Here is an 18,728-nt window from a genome sequence, read left to right as displayed (position 1 = left end):
GTTTATATGAAAAATTTCTGTTGATATGAAAACAGAAGCTCTACACTTCTCTGTATGCAGACTCACAAAATGCAAGTCTTACATTGTGTGTTAATGCGCGGTACTCCTAGCAAAGGTTAGTTATGACATGAGCAACATGAACTTACACTTACTATGCTGCACTGTTATAAGCTGACCATGTTCTCTGAGGTTTAGAGGTCAGAAGCACAGCAATTCAGGTTATCGGCTAGTTCAGCTTTGAGACTTTCTGTAGCACAGACCTCTCACTAATCTTGACAGACGCTTAATGAGGAGTGGGAGCTTCCAGGCACGCGGGTATGGAATCATTGGTTTGCCACTCCAATAGGAAGCTCAAAATTAAAAGCTTGAACTCAATTAATCTACCCTTTCTGGCCCAGTCTGACATCTTAAAGCTGAAGCTCTAAATGGGCATAAAAATGGAGAAATCTTACAAAGGACCTAAAACCAGGTCAAATATAAATACACAGTGAAAAATGGATACAATAACTTTAAGAAAAAAAAATGCATTGCTTAAGATTTCCTTTCAGGAATCAAAATTCCTCTAAGTTTATTTGAAATTTTTATGCTTTGCTCTCAAGTAATTTGTAGATCTTGTTTGGTCTCTGTGTTTCTTTTAAATCGGGCAATGACAGTTTTCAGTAAATATCAGAAATTTATATTAGGAGTAGAGAATATTTAAATCTTTTTAGATTTCAAGTATTTTTAAAAATCTCAATCATGCATTTAAAAAAACAGCCTTAAAGGATAGTACATTTGCAAACAACTGAAGTTATCTCAATATTAAACCACTTTTTCCTGTAATATGAAAAATCAAATAAAGGAAGGTGGACAGTTACGATACAAGCTTCATCTACCCATGTACACATCTGGAATTAATTAAGACCTAGCAGCAGGATGAAGCCAAATTTGTGATTTAGAACCCTAACCAATGCAGACAGCAGTCTCTAAAATTCACAGCAATACCTTTGATAAAATATACAGAGCCAACTTTTATGTTGCAGATGGTATGAAAGAAAGCAAGAACAAAATTCAACCACTGAACCCCAATCCTGAGGTTCTGTTTTCTTCAGAGCCTCATGCTTGCCCTTTAGGGTTCTAGACACTGGGGGACAATTTTGTCCTAAAATATCCGAGACTGATGGAAACTTGTGCTAACATGTGCCTAAAGGCAGAGAAAGCTGTCTTTATCATCTCTAGCAGAGAGTCTCAAATCTGCAAGTAGACAGTATTTCAGTCATGTTTCAGCTAGAAACCCTCCTTTTATCAGGAGTTCTGCACATTCACTATAATACACTTAGATTAATCTTCCCCTTTAATAATCAGATTTGTAAAAATATGCTTACAGAGGTGACATTGCCTTCAGCAAGTTTTATGATACTAAAGCTACCTTCCTCCTCTTCAATTTTTGCTTTCTTAGGGTTGGGTCCATCTTCACTGCTGCAAATGAGAATGACAAAAATTAATATGAAAACTTGAAGTAAACTACCCTGCCTACTGATTAGGGAGCCAGTAAGTTAATTAAATATACACTGAACAAAAATTCATTATATAACTGTTCCAAAATTAACACTAAACCATGCCTCAGTTTTCTCTATAGGCTGCACAAAGCAGACAGTAGAAACAGAGATCAAACTTATCTTAGCACATAAAGCAAAGGCACCACTTGTTGAAGATGTGAGATTGTTCATGCTTATTTCAGGAGCAAATTTACTTTTATACCTTTTCTCCACCTTTCTGAATACAGAGTATCTTCAGTCACTTTATTTGGAACCTATATATTGAATATATGATTTACTGACTTACATTTGATATTCTCACCAGATTCATTCTAAACATGAAATGGCAATGAAAACTTAACATTTAAGTAAGAAATTAATTTACTTTTCAGAAATTACCTGCTAGTTGCTGTCTTGGACTTGACAGCTACCACAAACCTGTTTACACCACGGCTTTTGAGTCTAATGACCCTTATTCTCCATCAGCACATGACAGTTTTATAAACTTCCACCTAGAACAGTCCACATCGGCTAGACAAACCCCAAATAAGTAGGTAAGAACCTTCAAAGGACTATTTGTTATTTTTAAAAAGCTAATAGTGATTTTAGGATACTGTCTCGCTTTGCCCTCACAGATAACATATACCAAGATGTACATTCAAACTAGTAACTTGATTGTAACATCTAACGTGACAAACTTTAGAGCATTATCTTGGCAACAGAAGAAAATCCAGGTAATCACAAAAGGAGAAGAAAATCAGACACTCTGTTCTGTGCCACTTAATGTGGCAGGCTACTGACACAGAAGAATTGATTTCAGTTTAAGAATGACTGAAAGCTACTCTGAGATCTAAACAGCAGCATTTGTGTTCAAGGAATCCACAAACAAAGTAAGAAGTTTTTCTTAAAAATTCACCTAATGCAGTAAAAAGAAGAAACCGCTTGATGATGCAGGGACAAAGCCAGAGATTCTGGACTAGGTGCCACTAGAACTGATTTTAAAAATTGCATTGCATGTTACAGAAAAAATAAATTATTAGAAAGAACTCATACAGTCTTCCTTTTTACTTTCTACAGCATACTCCTCCCCTACTTTACAATCAGTGTCTATCCCACTTTGTTCCAGTAGTCTCCTCTGTCCTTTACTTAATTTTGTCACTACTGAACTGAAATCCCTTCTCCTCAGCAACTCCTGTCATCCAGCATAACCTTACTAACTGTTTGAGGAGAAATGACAACTTTGGTTATGCCTCAGGACAAGGATAGGATACCTTGTTCCATTCTCAGCTCTGCTGACTTTCTGGCTGACCTTGAACAAGTTCCTTAATTGTTTTGGGCAGCCAATATGCCTGTCTGTAAAACGGAGAAACTGATACTTCTCTAACACCAGTCAGTTCATGACTTCTACTTGGACCAAAATTCTTGTATACTGACGTGGTTTGATGAAAGGTACAGAGAACAATGAAAATTCTCCTTTAGAATATTTTTCTCCAAAGGTGTTTGCAATCAATTACAATGTCTTCAAATCTTTTTCCTCCTGTATTATTTTTATTGATTCAAAATGCTTTGGGATTGGAGGAAGGAGGAGAACATAAATGATCCTGCTGCATTTAACCTCCTAGGACCAAATCTATAGCTGTCATTAACCAGTGCAGTACAGCAGAAACTAATGAATCCATATCCATGTATACCAGCCAAGGACCTGACATTTAGAATCTGTTACTGGTAATGCACTGATTAGTAGTATTTTTAAACTGTGAAATGTGCAACTACTATTTGAGAAATTTTAATAAAATACAACATGAATTATCATATTATCATTATCATATACTGCAAAGCTGGATGAGGTAACAGCCTCTCCAAAGCCCGCCTAAGAAGGAAGTAGTAAAATGCTTTCCATTTTCCTGGACTTCTTAAACTACAGAGACCTTAGCAAAAGTGAAACAAATGAATGCTGAATATTAAAATCTCTATTAAGATATCACACCTATATCTATGCTGCTTTAGTCCCATTAGACCTTAAAAATTAAGTAGAGATGTATCTGGTCAATATGATGATAGGAGACACAAATCAGTTTTAGAAAACAAAAATAATGGTCAGGAGAGCTTCTAGCCAACTTTTTCAAAACAATTTAGTACAAATCATCTAGATCTGATAGTTCTAATAAGGTGAATGTTATCTGTTGTTTAATATTTTCCTTAGTCATTGTTACAGTGATACACTTTATTAAGTGATTTAATATCATTCAGTTTTTCCCCAAACACAGAACAAAAACATATACTTCTGTTGTGGTAATGGGAATGTTAATGTTCCCATTCATTACTACAGCAATACTGGGGTTTTTGCAATTTTTTTTAGTCCTACTACCATTCACTCTTCTTTGCATAGTTGAGTCTGTATCCTTTTGCCTCCCTTACAGATTCTTTTTTTTAAATAATTTTAAAGCCCTACACCAATTTCTATATCAATTATTTTATAGGTGCTTTCTTCACCCCTCTAAAGGAAACCAGTTTTTAAACAAAATAGCTTCCCTTCTGGCTTGTCAAACTGATGCCTTTGGAGCAATATTTTTTAAGCAACTACCAGTACTGGGAAACTGGTTTTTGCTTAAATTCTCTCTGTAGCTTGCTTGAACCCAAGTTTTGCCTTTTTTTAAAAAAATGGTTCTATCACTTTATAAAATACACATATAAATGTATGTATAGAAACACACAGCGAAACTAGGGCACAGACCAAGGAGAAGAGAATTGAATCATTATGAACTCACAGACACACCAAGACAGGCACACAGAGCAATGAACAAAATCAAAAGCAAGGTGTTTCCCAGTCTGTATACAGAAATGTGGCCATTATTCCAGAGCAGTAACATGTGAAGTCCTGTGTCATGTCTTCCCAAAGATAACATGCTGAGGAGGCTCTAGCCAACCCAAGATAAAGGATATATGACAGCTCAGCTGAGCATTAAAGCCTCAAAATGGCTCAAAGACATTGTTCCTAGCACTGAAAGGACTGAACTAAAAATGACAAAAGGGGGGGAGGAGGAGCTGAGAACTCTCCAACACCACAGGGAACCCACTACTTATATTATAGGCATTCAATAAAGTAAGCTTGAAGAAGCAGATTTTGTTTGAGCAAATTGATTTGGCTGGGGTGACAGTACCAATGCAGTAAGAATTAAGCATTTATTCTTTATGTATGCAGCACAAAGCAAACACAGTATATGCACTAACAAAAAAAAAAAAATAATCTTATCTTAAGAACTGCTCAGACAATAGATGTTCCAGAAAGAGTTCATAATAGTTTGATTTTCCAAGACATCCACATTTACTTCACAACAGATAACGAAGCTGTTTTTCTTTTGATTTGGTATTCAAAATGAAAGTTACAGAACAACCTAAATTGAGCACGCTGAGAAGGAAGACTCAGCTTTACAGCTAATTTAAAGCTCCACAGCATTTATTCTAAACTAAATTAGACCTCTGTAATTCTAATTTGAACTATTTTATAACTACCAGCAGGACAAACCATTTGACCAGGAGACAGTAAGCAATGCAACAGGTTGCCCAGAGAGGATGTGCATTCTCCATCCCTGACTGTTTTCAAGACCAGACTGTCTGGTCAGACAAGCCATGAGTTACCAGTTCAGATCTCATAGGTGACCCTGCTTTGAGCAGCAGCTTGAACAAGAAACCTCCTGGGGTTCCTTCCAACATGATGGATTCTGTGATTCTGTGACAACAAATATAGACATGAGGAAGCTACAGACTGGTTCTTGGTGTGTCTTGCCCCATAATAGTAAGACCACCAGTATTCACAAAATACCCCAGACATACTGTGGTACTACAATATTCTCCACCCATCAGTATTTTTGCAGTGTGTAACTCATTATCTTATGTTCAAAAGCTTCTGAGCCTACTTCATACAGCAAAAACTATTTGAAGTGCAAAAAAAAGTTTCAAAAAAATTCATAATACATCTCCAACTTACATGTCTTTGAAGATATCTTGAGCAGTCTTCTCTTCCTTTTTTTTGCCAACTTCTTTTAGGGGGAAAAGTGCTTTTACTTTTTCAAGAGCAGCCTGACATCTTTCTTTTACCACACAGGGCACCTCCAGCATCTCTAAAACGTGCTGTTCAATTGGCGGCAATGGCTCATTGGGGTGAAATGCCTTATGCTGCAAACACTGCAAGAAACAATTTGAGCAAAGAAAAACTTGCAGTTTCTGTGCTTTTAATATAATGCCTGTATGCCTGACATCATACGGTACACACAAACTACCTTCCAGATCAAAAAAACTGCCTTTATATTGCTGACAAATATTCCACCTCACAAGTGGATTGAAAGTCATATTATGATCAGCTATTTAAGGAGATTAATAATAATATTAAACAAGAATACTGATGCAGATGAGTGTTCCCATATTCACTGGAATGAGTTCTATGAAAATTATTAGGAAAATCTCAGGAATGAGTCACCTGCATCTATTCATCTTTTTAACTTCACACTACCTTTAAAATGCAGTTCTATCATACAACAGTCACATGGGAGAGATTTCTATACATTCCAAAATGAGGCAACAAGATATATACCCCAGCAGTGTATTCTAGTTATCGTCACAGTCTATTGTCCCTCAAAGAAAATATTTCTCCTTGGTTAATAAAACTCAGTATGTATATAAGAGAAATTCTCACCAGTTTAAGAGCAAATGGAAAGAGAGAAGTTAAATGAGCACAGGTGAGCCCTAGAATATAGGTATGTTTGCAAATTAACTTTGAAAAAAGTAAGGGAATGAAGGGGCCTGACAGATGTACATCAAAGTTGGAACAGATGGTAGGAGCTACAGAAGAGAGGGCTTTTTCACCAAAGTGTAAAGACAGTGCACACAGTCAGTGAGCCAAGCAGAGGGTGAGAGATGACGTTAATGAGACAGGCTACAGAAATTCCATTGATAGTTTTATAAACATAGGTGTCTCTTCAATGTTGTGGTGTGGGATAACAGATGTATGTGTATGTGCATATATATACACAGATATCAGTGCATGAACACACATACATAAAAACACATGATGTACATGGGAGAATAATTTTTCCAAGTCCATTGTACAAGGTGAATTAGAAGTGTGAAGGTAACTACTCAATAAACTAGGAACACAGCAGAGATTTGCTGCCCTGTTTGCTGTCAAGACATGACATTAATTTAAAAAACAAAACCAAAGCAAACAAAATCCTCTATTCATGCTGAAAAGCTGCCAATAAAGAAAATACAGACCATATGCTACACATCAATACTGATGTACTTTCATGCCACCATTAAGATTCCAATCCATATTAGAGTATGCTTTCAAAAGGAGGCAATCATACAAGGCTACTGATTTGGAAACACTTGCAGTGATTTAAGGCATCATTATTTTGAAAGAGAGTAAAAATGTTGCTGGAAGCTGCAGTAATGGCTCTTGTGATACAAAAAGACCCCATATTAAAACAACATTAGGGAACTGAATTAAACTCACAAAGCAAAAAAAACCTAAGTCCCTTGTTGTGTTTTTTTCAGGCTTTTGCATCTGAAATCTCCATGTGCAGCTGCAAGAGCAGACTGAGTAGCTACAGCCTCCACTTGTTCTTGTTTTTAGAGTAAATGACCTCTGAAACCTGAGATGGCAGGTACTATCAAAATTCAGGTGCTAAATGGAGATGAAGTTGAACAGACTTAACCTAGAGTTTCTAATCCCAAACCAGTTGTTTTTAACCTTGCCTCCTCTTCCTTCTGTGACCAGCAAGAACCACTCCTACCTTCACCGGCTGGAAGGCAACCCAGGCTGCCACTGGCTTCCAAACTCACCTTTCTATGCATGCATGTTGTCAGCAACATACTAGCTCCTCCTCGCTCTTCCAAATTTCCCTACATTTCCAGCCTAGAGATGTAGCCAGCTTTCAGGAACAGGGGTCAGGCTAAGATAATGTCAATGGTAACAGAGTGGGCTTTTCTCATAATTCCATAATAAGCAATGACATAAATGCATGAATAGGCAGGAATTGAGAGCAAGAAAGCATCCGTCTTGTTCTCTTCCACACAGCATCTACAAACACACTTTAAGAACATATTTTAGAAAATCTAAAAATTCTACAGGAACCTGATAGTATTTAAAGCCTTAGGACACGGGAAACAGATTCAGCTATCTAAAAGATAAGCATCTAGTCTATACCAGTCACTTATTCACTCTACAGATCCACAATTATCATGTACTTATGATCATTGAAACAAGAAGGATCAATTACTTTCCCAAGGGTTTTTTTTTCATGGATTATGGAATAGACTTGGACAACTCATCTTACACTAGTTAGCTAGCTTTTGCATGGTTAAATGTGTGTATACTGAATCCCAACACGTGTCTTAAGAGTTTAGTTTATACCTAGTTTGTAATGATTTAAAAACGTCCTCCCAACAGATCTACTACGTTCAACCAAAGATAAGATTACTTGTTGCTGAAAGCCCTTACACACTTCCATGAGCATCCTCCTGTCCCCCTGCTACTCTGTTTTTTGAAAGAACATAACCACAGTCCAACCACTTACAAGTGAGCTTAGTTTAGTCCTGTAAGTTCACTTAGATGTGGCCTAACAAGTGCCATTAGAGCATATTTAGATGCAGACTCTACAGCTGGATCCCATTAACTATGAGATGCTTTAAGTCACCATCCCCATAAACCTTTCCCCCAGGTCTGTCTCAGCACAGAACAATTGCTATTGAGCAATTTGTTTATTTGGCTATCAAATAAGATGTACAGCATTCCTCAAACGTCTTACGTGCTTCAAATCCCTGTATGTACGAGGAATAACTTAAACAATGATGTTGGAAGTCTGCCACCACAAAAGCTATGGAAGTTCACTTAGGCTTTTCTGGAAGCAAGGACTAAAAGTTGAAACTCTAGATATAGAATATTCCTCATCTTCCACTCCAGCAAGCATTAGCAACTCCTTTCCACCCACTCTGTCATTTCCTGATGCCCACCACTACTTGCAGAGATATAATTTAGCTGTTTCTGTTTAAATTCTGGCTCTTTTCACTTATCATTCCAAATATCTTCATGAGGCAACAAAGCAAGGAAAAGAAGGGAGTTGTTCACCCTTTCTTGAGAGTTATTTTTCCAAACCATTTATAGGTCCCGTTCAGCCCAATTAATTTACTGGTTACATTCAAAAGATGATGTATAATTCTTCTTCGTAGTTGTTAAGGAACCAGCAGTGCCACTTGGTCCAAGAGCAAAATATTAAGAACCTGGAACATGTCTGCAGCAAAGAACAATCTTTCTGCAACTTATACAGATTAACAGAAGTTTTCTAACCAAGATGAAAAAAAGGGGCAGTGCATGGCCAAAAGAAAGCACTAAAAGGACGGATAATTTAGGGCTTTATAAACAGCAAGCCTTGTGGACAGGAACCATATACTACCAAGTACATTGAAATGGTCAATGAATACTTTTCCCACCAGTAGCATTCACCCTTACAAAATCCTACTATCCTCTAAGGAACTGGCAAATTACCCAGTTACTCTCTTCTAGCAGCACTTGACCCAACTGCCGGAACAACACTGTCATACTGTTTCAGAAGACAAATAGCACACCTAAAGAAACATCTTTCACTGATAGGCAACATCCACTGAGCAAAGGAAATTCTATCCCCTATGTGTTTTGTTCACAAGCAAAGATTTGTTTTGTAATACCCAAGCTTTACAACACTTCCTAAAATACAGGTCATGCAGAGGTCAATCGATTTTAAGCTCTTGCCCAGCAATAACCTTCTTCTGACCAAATCTTGCATTGAGTTACACATTGTCTTGTCAATATGACTGGCAGAGTTTGAAGGGAACACTGAATTCTTCAGGTGTCAAAGTAGGATTTGAAGAACATGGGCTTACATGCGTTCCTGAAACATACATATGACCTTCAGATCCTTTGATTCTTTTGACAATCCTGAGGCAGCATGGCTTTTAGAAGCTAGGGTAAATTTTCTTAATTTAAAAACGCATCTTCTTCCTACTTTTAAACTGAAAAAATTTCATTTAGAATTGTTGAGATACGATGAACATGGTTGCTATAATACCGTTTTTAGTCAATTTTCAGAGTAAAAATCACACACTCGGTATAACTCCATGGTTCTGTACGCAACATAATTCTGCAGCTGCATGAACTGCAACATAATTTTCCTTATTTTTGAGTTTGCTGTGTCATTTTTCTGAACACTTGAATTCCAATGTATAATTAAATCTCTCGTCCTCACAGTTGCAATGAAAATCTTCATGATATGAAAGGAACGTAAATCAAAATGTAGACAGCTTAATACAACTGCAAGAAGTGCGAACTATTCTGCTCACCTGTAAAATGCATCAGCTCAGACACTCAAATGGAATACTTTAGACGTCAACAAGGTTAACCATTTACTACTGATCTGTTTTGGAAAGACTGCTAGACGCAATAATGCACAGAAAAGTGACTCTGCTCAAGGTCTGATAGGACACAGAATGAGAAGCTAAAGAGATCCCTGATTTTTAGTCACATTTCTCTCTTTGCCCAGAAGCTGAAGACTGAGTCTATGTACACACCATGATCGCTGCAATACAGTGCTGAGATACCCAAGCAAATTTTAAATTGTCTAGTATAGGCGAACATCACTGATGCTGTTAAGACACCTCAGCACAGGTGTAACTTCCTTTGGTTTCTGAAAACTGGTAATTTTAAGAATAAAATCAGTGCCAGAGACAACATAGAAATCACTGGCTACCTCATACTCAAATGCAAAATAATTTCTATTTCCATCTTCACAATGCAGATCTTTCCAATGCAAATTAGAGAAAAACAGAAAGGTGAGAAGTCTTAGCAAAAGAAGTCTTTAAAAAATACCATGTAGTTCATCTCACCTGATATAATCTTTGAAAATGAGGGTTTGGGATTTTGCTGGGCTTAAACAGGTCCTCAAAAGTTTCTCCATCATCATCTTCACAAATCAAATTCATAGAATCAATCAAAGAGTCAACAGCAGATAGCTGATCCGCTAAGGCAGCAATTACATACAGAGAAAAATTAAATACACTTGCAGATGGGTGCATTTCTTGAAACAATTTATAAACGAAGATTCACTTCACAATGTAAGATTTTGACCAAGTCATTACGTGTCACAGAATACACTGCAGATACAGACATGCCAATGAAGAATATGCATAATGGACACAGCAATAAACCCCTGCTTTATTTAAGGACTACAATGTAAAGTCATAAAGCCTTTTTTTTTTTCCCCCCAAGACATCAATTATTGCTGCCTTTCTGCTTCCATTTTTCTTCTTTTTCAAGATGTTTTTATTTGCAACATAAGGTTTATAGGCCACTTAGAAAATAAGGAGAACAGTTGGCTTGAAAAACTGAATGGTGTAATATAAATCTTAAAAGTTATGATTGCGAATTATCACAGTTCACAATAGTCAACTATCGCTTTGGTAAGACAGGTTTTATATTTGTTCTGAAACTGCTGGCTCCAGGCAAGAAAATAGAAACTGTTTCAGAAACAGCCCAGCATGCTTTATATACCCTGATGTGCAGATGCCCAGTTCAATGGATCTCATAACAAATTAAAGAAGTGGGAGTGGATTTTACACTAGGTCCATTTACACTCATTGCTGTGCAAAATTCTCAGAACAGTGAGTCAATCTTTGTATGGCTGCGTGTTCTATGGCTCTCCAAAGACACTGGCCTCCATCCGAACCTGGACACTAGTAAGTGCATGCTTTAAAAAACACCACACCACAGAAAATACAGATTTTGCCTTTGTACATTATATTAATGGGTCATATTGCAACTGGCTACAGGACTGGCATTGTAAGAAAGGAGCCAATGCCTCTATTCTGATTCTAGCTAGCTAATCACATATTGTAGCTCCCACAAGGTTTGGCCATTTAGTCTCACAAATTAGTTCAAAGATCAAAGGATACAGAGGACTAAATCTCAGATCTCTATCACAGAAATCCTGTGAGACTAATAATCCCATAATCCAAGTCAGAAGTCAGTTCACAGGACGGTTTTAAAGGACTACCTGCAAACCTCAAATCTGCTCAGCCTGCAACTAAACTGGCAAAGTTTTGATCGAGGCTTTACACTTCAAGATGACATCACCATAAGGTATTCCCAAAGGCCTGGGGGCTTCTTCTTAAACAAAAATAGTGACAAAGCTTGTGTTTTCATTGGAAATCCAAATACTCTCTTTTAGAGTGTCTTAAAGGAAGACAAGTAGGTTACTTTGTTCTTACTATCTTACCTATAGGACTATCTTACCTGTAGGAGTGCATTTCTTATTGTTTTTCAAGGATGAAAATATGTACTGTCTTAAGTCTTCCATGTAGGGTAGTTGCACATAGATGAGACACTGAGCGAGGTGAAAGGAAGAAACAATTGAGCCTGAGGAAAAAAATCTAAAGTATCCCAGAGTGCTCTATCAGGGCAATATAAACATAAGAAAAATCCTAACAGCTAATATCTGTCTGTAACAAAATATTTAAATAAAGTATTTACAGAGCAACACAGTTTTAAGCAGAATAAAACACAGCATTATTTTACAATATAGCAATAGCTACACTCCTCATTTTTCTACTGGTGGAATAAAGACCTCCTGGGTCATCCAATCCCTTTTCCTTGTGCAGAGTTCCAACTAGACAACCTTTAAATAGCCCATATATTTTTGCTGCTTTGGGAGGTTTTATCATCTTACTGTGTTTCAAAGTCAGAAGTTGGTTTTGGTTTTTTTGACAATCTCAGCCTATTCATTTCTTTATTCAATACCTCCTCCAGTTCATACCATCCTAAATAATTCCTTTGCCTTCCTTTATGTTTATACCCTTCAAAAGTCTGAAGATTGTTGTGCCTGCCCCCACCTTTGTCATTGCTTAGCCATGCTATACATATTTAGCTCTTTCAGTAGTCTCTCATAAGTAAGACCACCGAAAACATATGCTGTAAAAATTCTGACATACTGTATTGCTTCTGGGTCTCAGAATTTTTTTTAAAAAAATATTTCAACTATGATTTTGCTGTGTACAGAACTTTTTCCTTTTTTTTGTTAAGAAGACTTCATTTTTTTCTCCTGTTTTTTATAATAACCTTTTCACATAAACATATTACTGTCTTCCTAGCTCTCCATATGAATTTAAACAACAGCTTTAAATGCTGTGAGCTCCTCCCCTCAGTTCCAGTTGACTTGGAAACCTAATGACAACAGCATAGTTGGACATGCTTGAAAAGCCACACCAACTATCAAATTCAATTTCTGAACTACAAGCAACCTGGAGATAAACCCACAGTTTAAGGAAACGAAAGAATCTAGTGCAACTTTGAACTGTACATGGAGAGGTAGGTAGTAACACAGCAAGAAAGCAGTGGTAACTTATTACATAACTATGTGATCATGTAGTAATTTCTAAACACCAAACACTTCCCCCCCCCCCCAAAAAAAAAAAAAAAAAGATTTCCAGGATAACCAACCAAAATTTTTACTATGTTATTGAAATAAAAATCAGTATTCTTTAAATCTATAATATAGAGGATACTCATAGAAATACACAGCATTATTTTTCCACATATTTTTTCCTATGGAATTTTCTTTAAATTATTTATTATGCCCTTGACCTAAGACTTAGCACTTCCAAAATCACTCTAAAGTCACATTCACATTGGTTTCTTCTGATATTACACAACACTGCAAATTCATATGTTTCAAATATGATTATTTTTTAATTGGTATTTGTAAAGCACCAATATGGAGGCTGTCTGCAGAAAGGTAAGAGTGAAAAATTACCTCGTATGCATCCTTAATATATGGAAAAGCTACTCCAATTTGAGGGTTACTTCTTCTATCATAAGCATATCGCACTATAGCTACCACTTTCAACTCATCCAATGCATGAACAAGGGCAGAAAAAGCAACAGCTGCATTCTGGGGAGAGGAAAGAAAAAAGGTCTAGAGAGTCATGCAAGTTATCATTACTCTGCTGAAATACATCTTTCACAGTGAATTCAACAGCATTGATTTAGTCAAGACTAGTTCCCATTTCAGCTATAACTTCAACACAAGCATTTTTTATGTCCAAAAAATGAACAAGCAGAAAGGTCAGATCTCATCACGATAGTGGACTCATTCAGAGCTCAGCAAACTTTAGATCCAGCATGTCTCACCTTTTCCACTAGATGTGAAGAGCTCTCAGAAGTATTACAAGAGAGACAGAAAAGACAGTAAGTCAGATCCTTAAAGGAACACATCAGAGCACTACAGTGAATTTTTACCTCTAATATTAAAAATAATTTGGATGGCTGTTCTAAACAATACAGTCACAGGGCACACTGTTACTTTGCATGAGAAGGGACTTAACCACCAATTCCAGGTTCCCCATGCTCTTGCACAAATATTTACCAGTTTCTCATTATTCATGAGATATGGTATTCATTTGGGGTCTAATCCAACTTCTTTTCATCCTAATGGTCAATGGAACAAGACTTCTGTAAACTGCATTAAAAATACTTGTTTTATTAACATGGAAAGACAGGACAATCTCAAGTGCCACTACTATTCTTTTCTGTTCCACAGCAAAACACCTTCAACATTAAACTTCAGTTCACCTTACCTCATCATCTTTCGCTGCAAAGACCTTCAGAACCTGGTTGCCCATGTAGTAATGCCTCTGGATCTACAGATTCAAATGGTCAACAGTTAGCTTGATCTAAAGAAAATGTCATTAATGCAACTGGACCAGTTAAATTATGGAACAACTAACACTACTCAAGTGAGAAACCACAAAATTTAATTACTGTGCATAGAAGTTAAAGCCCTATATATGTTTCATATCTCCATTTATCACTCCATATGAATATTCAGTCATATTCGTCAGGATATACTCATACCTTCCTATTGATGAGCAGGAATGAAAGACTACATACTTGCGGCTGTTGCCAGTCTGAGTAATACTGCAGTAATTCAAAAGTCAGTGTGGAAAACCACAGCAGTGAACAAAAGACCTAAACCTAACTGACACCACCTCTATGCTATTAAATTTTCCTAGCAAAGATATGTCAAAAAGGAGCTGAAAAAAGTCACATCCTTAATTAATAAAGCTACTTCAACAGCAAGCTGGTGTATATACAGCAGAGTATGCTAACTCTGTTAGCAGAGTTTATGCTGTTTGTGAGCATAGTTAACCATCCCAAAAAACCCCACCCAACAAACAGTTTCATCCAGAGGCACTGGTGGAATAGCTGGAGCTACAGAGGCTGGTAACACACACACACACACACACACACAGAAACACTGCAATAGTGGAAAACCTGTCACAAAGACTGCACGCTACTATGAACACTGGTTAAAATGATCTTTCTTTGTTAAGGAAAAATCTCTTCAGATTACACTGCCTCCAAACTAATCTGGAGTTTCATTATTTAGCAAATTACCATAACGTTGTTGAAGTCAGTGACAACTTGCACCAGAGCTGATCTGTTCAATGTATTACAGCATGACTCTTCAAAAATCAGATTATTCTATCTGCTATTATTCTTTAAAGTATCTGTCTTTAAAAGCTCAGGAAATTAAAAAAAAAATAAAAGAAATTTTTTTTAAAAGCTCAGGAAGACATGAGTTTATCACTACACCTTTTTTGTTTGGGAAGAAAAAAAGGTCCTTTTGTAATATTTTCAAGTATTATTTCTTGATTTACATGGCATTGTTTATAAATTAAAAATCAAAGTTTAAGCAGCCTCTGATCTTCTTTCCTGAGGGATGTGAGTAACTCAGAAAAATAATATAAGGTGGTTCTATTGCTTCTTTAATTATGTATTTGGAGCTGTTCCAGTTTCTCTAGTTAATAATAAATTAGATTTTCTCCAAAGTTTTTAGACGAAACAATTTAATATAAAACATACATTTGAATAGTGTCAGTATTATGATTCCAAACATTAACATTCAGGAGCCAAAACATAAGGAAAGCACGGGTTTCGAAAATTCCTATTGTAGTTGAAAACTTCCTGATATCTAGACAGTGTAATTTTAATCCCGCAATCACACCTGAATAATTTTATTCCACTGAGGTCTATGAAACTACTATCAGGCATAATTACTCATACTTCTAGTTACAGTTACCAGAGCATACTTTAAGATGCAATTCCTATTTGTTATGAAATCCATAGACAATAGAAGCACACCATAAAAATTATCAAGAGCAATAAATATATTGTGCACTGAAAAAATATAAAACCAACTTGTTAAATCTTTCAGGCATATTTATGTGAATCAAAAATATTCCTACAAATAATTATATACCTATAATTAATTAACTATGTATTTGAAGGTATTACCACACCATCCAAGACCAATGGTGGGAAAAAAAAAATTCATGCAAAATAACAGCTTAGAGGAGCCTGATTCTTCTCATCTGTTTTACTCTTTGTTTTCAATAAAAGTCAGACTTCAAGTTGAAATTGGAGGCCAGCCTCCAGCATAAGAAAACACCGCACATGGTAAAATACATCTTACAGAATTAAATTAAGAACATAAGACTCATCTGTAGGCTAGTAACACATGAAAAGATGGAAGGAACTGTCTCATTGAAACACTGGGTTCAGACACAACATTTCACTTGTTAGATCCAGTTTCTTGTACAAAATTTAGCAGTCCTTAATATCTCTCTGCCCTGGCCAATTTAGGGCATATAAGTCCAAGTATGATATATTTTCTCAATCAATCACTTTCCGTACACAAGCTCCCATGTTATTTAACAACCTTAAGTTCTGAATGACCTCAAGGAGCACCCAGGTTACAGTTCCCATTTAGGCTGACTTCTCATTTCAATAAATCAACATAACTTCCGGGCTCCTCAGTTAATAATGTGAACCACTGCACTGCAGTAGTCTAAGGGCATATCTAGCAACATGCAGGGGTCTCTGTGCCACCTGTAAAGTAAAAATATGTTTAGTTACATCCATTTGGAAGTAAGCTCCCATAGATACTTCCTATTTCATTAGCATCTTTCCCTCCTGGTAAAGGTAATGATTCCTCAGCCCTTATCAAGGGTCCTATTTTGTTCAGGCAGTGAGACATTTCAAAGAGTAGGAGGGCTGGGAGCTTAAGAACAGACGGTGCAGAGCTGCCCTATGATTTCCTTTCAGTTCTGAGTGGTCAAGGGTACAGTGAAGTTCAAGAGTAGTAAAGTTTCAGTCATCCTGTGCAATACTCTAGAGAAGAAAGAGTGGGAGCAACTTAACATTTCTAGCAATTACTGGCGCTCACACCTCTGTACTTTCTCCTCATGTGTCTTACTTCAAGAAAGCTTTGTTAAGCCTTTGCCTGCAGCTTTCCTAATGCTTAAATCCTGGTTTTTCTGCAGGAAATCACCTTGTGCTGGATAGCTTTTATTAAGATACTTGCTCAGCTTAAGTTTCTTACAACTTCCAGGTAAAATGAAAGGCAAAGTTAGTATCACAAGTACAGGTAAGTGCATAGAAATACCAAGCATCTCATTGAAATAAGGAGAGTTTCTGAATGATGTTATCTTCATCTAAGACTATGAAGTCTTTGCTACATTTAGTTTTTGTTATAGTAGAAACAAGAAACAAGTCACAGTTCACAAACTAAAGCTTATGGAAATGAGAATTCTCAGTCACTTCTCAGGCTTTCTTAAACATTTCTTTATTTTTGAGAGGCTTCTTCTGTTAAAAAGAACACACTTGTGGCTGGACAAATCTCAAAAAGTCCTCTGCAGAGAAGAGAGACCATCTTCTGTTGCAGATCTGGCATCACTAAGTTCGTGAGATGAAATGAGACTACAGTACTTCTGTCTCCACTTCACAGAGATCCAAGCTCAGTGGCTCTGGCTTCACTTGAGGGTCCAGTGGCCACATTTATGAGCTTCTCTCCTTCACAAGACTACATACTGGTTTACATGTACCAGAATCAGCAAATAAGTCACCCCTGTACAACTGACTGCAGATGCCCCATTCCCAATACTGGAACCCTGTACAACACCTCAACTTTAGTGAATTCAAACTTAAATCAATTGTCTTGAACAATCCAGGAAGTTGAGTGGGAAGAAGTTTAGTACCGCACCTGAGAGGATCTGCTGAATCCCAAAACAGAAAAACATTTTGCTTCTGTTTTGTATTTCATTTGCTCTTCATCTTCCTTGGAAAAAGGAACTATATCACTCCCATAGCGAAACCCTGGAGAACAAGAGAAGAGCATCTGGTAAGCATATGGGCCTTCAATTCTAACACTGAAATTAGCTCTCTGAATATTTTAACAATGCATGCATGCCCCACAGCTACACTCCACACACGCTCATCAAATCACTTTTCCTGTTAACAAAAAAACCACACACTCCATAGACACATTTTGTACTCCACGAACAGCAGCTGCACTCCTTGTACATCATTTTATGTAACACAGCTACTCTCGTAGAGAGCAGGAAAGAAAATAAGGGAACCAAACATCTTGCCCAACAAAGTTACATTCACAGAACAGATTTAAGCAAATCAGAATAGATTTCAGCAAATAGACTGCAACACTCCCTGCAAACATAATACAAAAAACCCCAAACATACCACAAATCATGGACAGGAAATAACACCAGAAGGGATTCAGAGGACAAAATGTGTTGACAGTGGAAGTAAGATACACCCTCACACACAATGGAAAACCAAAACACTCTTGTATGCAGAAGTGGTCTTTCTATATGTTTCTGCGGTTTACTTCCCATGCCTTACTTACAGGGATATCTCCACAAAATAAGAAGTTAGTTTCTCAGAGGTATCATCTGTTCCAACTTATTCCCTCACCTCAAGTGGCAATATTCTCCCTGTACCATCATCACATTATTATACTGTCACAGACTATGGATGATATCCTCAGGTGTGAAGAAAGCAGAAGGAAAAAAGGTAAATCCCTGGCTGAAAAACCTATATGCAGATATTTTCTTGGAAAATGAAAAGCAAACACACAGGTGGGATTAAAGAAATTTCAGTATGGATGCTTCAAATGCAAAGTATTGTCTAATTAATGACATTTCTCAAAAAATCCACAAAAATCCATGAAGCATCATCAACTCTAACTGTAAGAAATATCACACCATTGATACAGAAATTTTTGGTCTCTTTTGTTCACATTGACCTGTTCATCACTTCTTTTTACTGGT

At 36.8% G+C, this 18,728-nt stretch overlaps 1 protein-coding gene across 4 annotated transcripts in view; it reads right to left on the bottom strand.

Moving 5' to 3' along the window:
* Positions 1-18,728, bottom strand: part of XRCC5 (X-ray repair cross complementing 5) — a 53,937-nt gene that overhangs the window by 17,570 nt on the left and 17,639 nt on the right. For all 4 annotated transcript variants that reach the window (XM_074910538.1, XM_074910541.1, XM_074910539.1 and 1 more), the window contains 7 exons: positions 17,645-17,757; positions 14,178-14,240; positions 13,355-13,492; positions 11,839-11,929; positions 10,434-10,567; positions 5,506-5,702; positions 1,365-1,458 (listed from right to left, as the gene is read on the bottom strand). In XM_074910538.1, the coding sequence (XP_074766639.1) occupies positions 1,365-1,458; positions 5,506-5,702; positions 10,434-10,567; positions 11,839-11,929; positions 13,355-13,492; positions 14,178-14,240; positions 17,645-17,757 (830 nt within the window). The remainder of the gene's footprint in view (positions 1-1,364; positions 1,459-5,505; positions 5,703-10,433; positions 10,568-11,838; positions 11,930-13,354; positions 13,493-14,177; positions 14,241-17,644; positions 17,758-18,728) is intronic.

Source organism: Athene noctua, chromosome 7 (assembly GCF_965140245.1).
Source record: "Athene noctua chromosome 7, bAthNoc1.hap1.1, whole genome shotgun sequence".
NCBI lineage: Eukaryota > Metazoa > Chordata > Aves > Strigiformes > Strigidae > Athene > Athene noctua.
The sequence above is the reverse complement of the archived record's forward strand: the minus strand, read 5'-3'. Positions and strand labels throughout refer to the sequence as shown.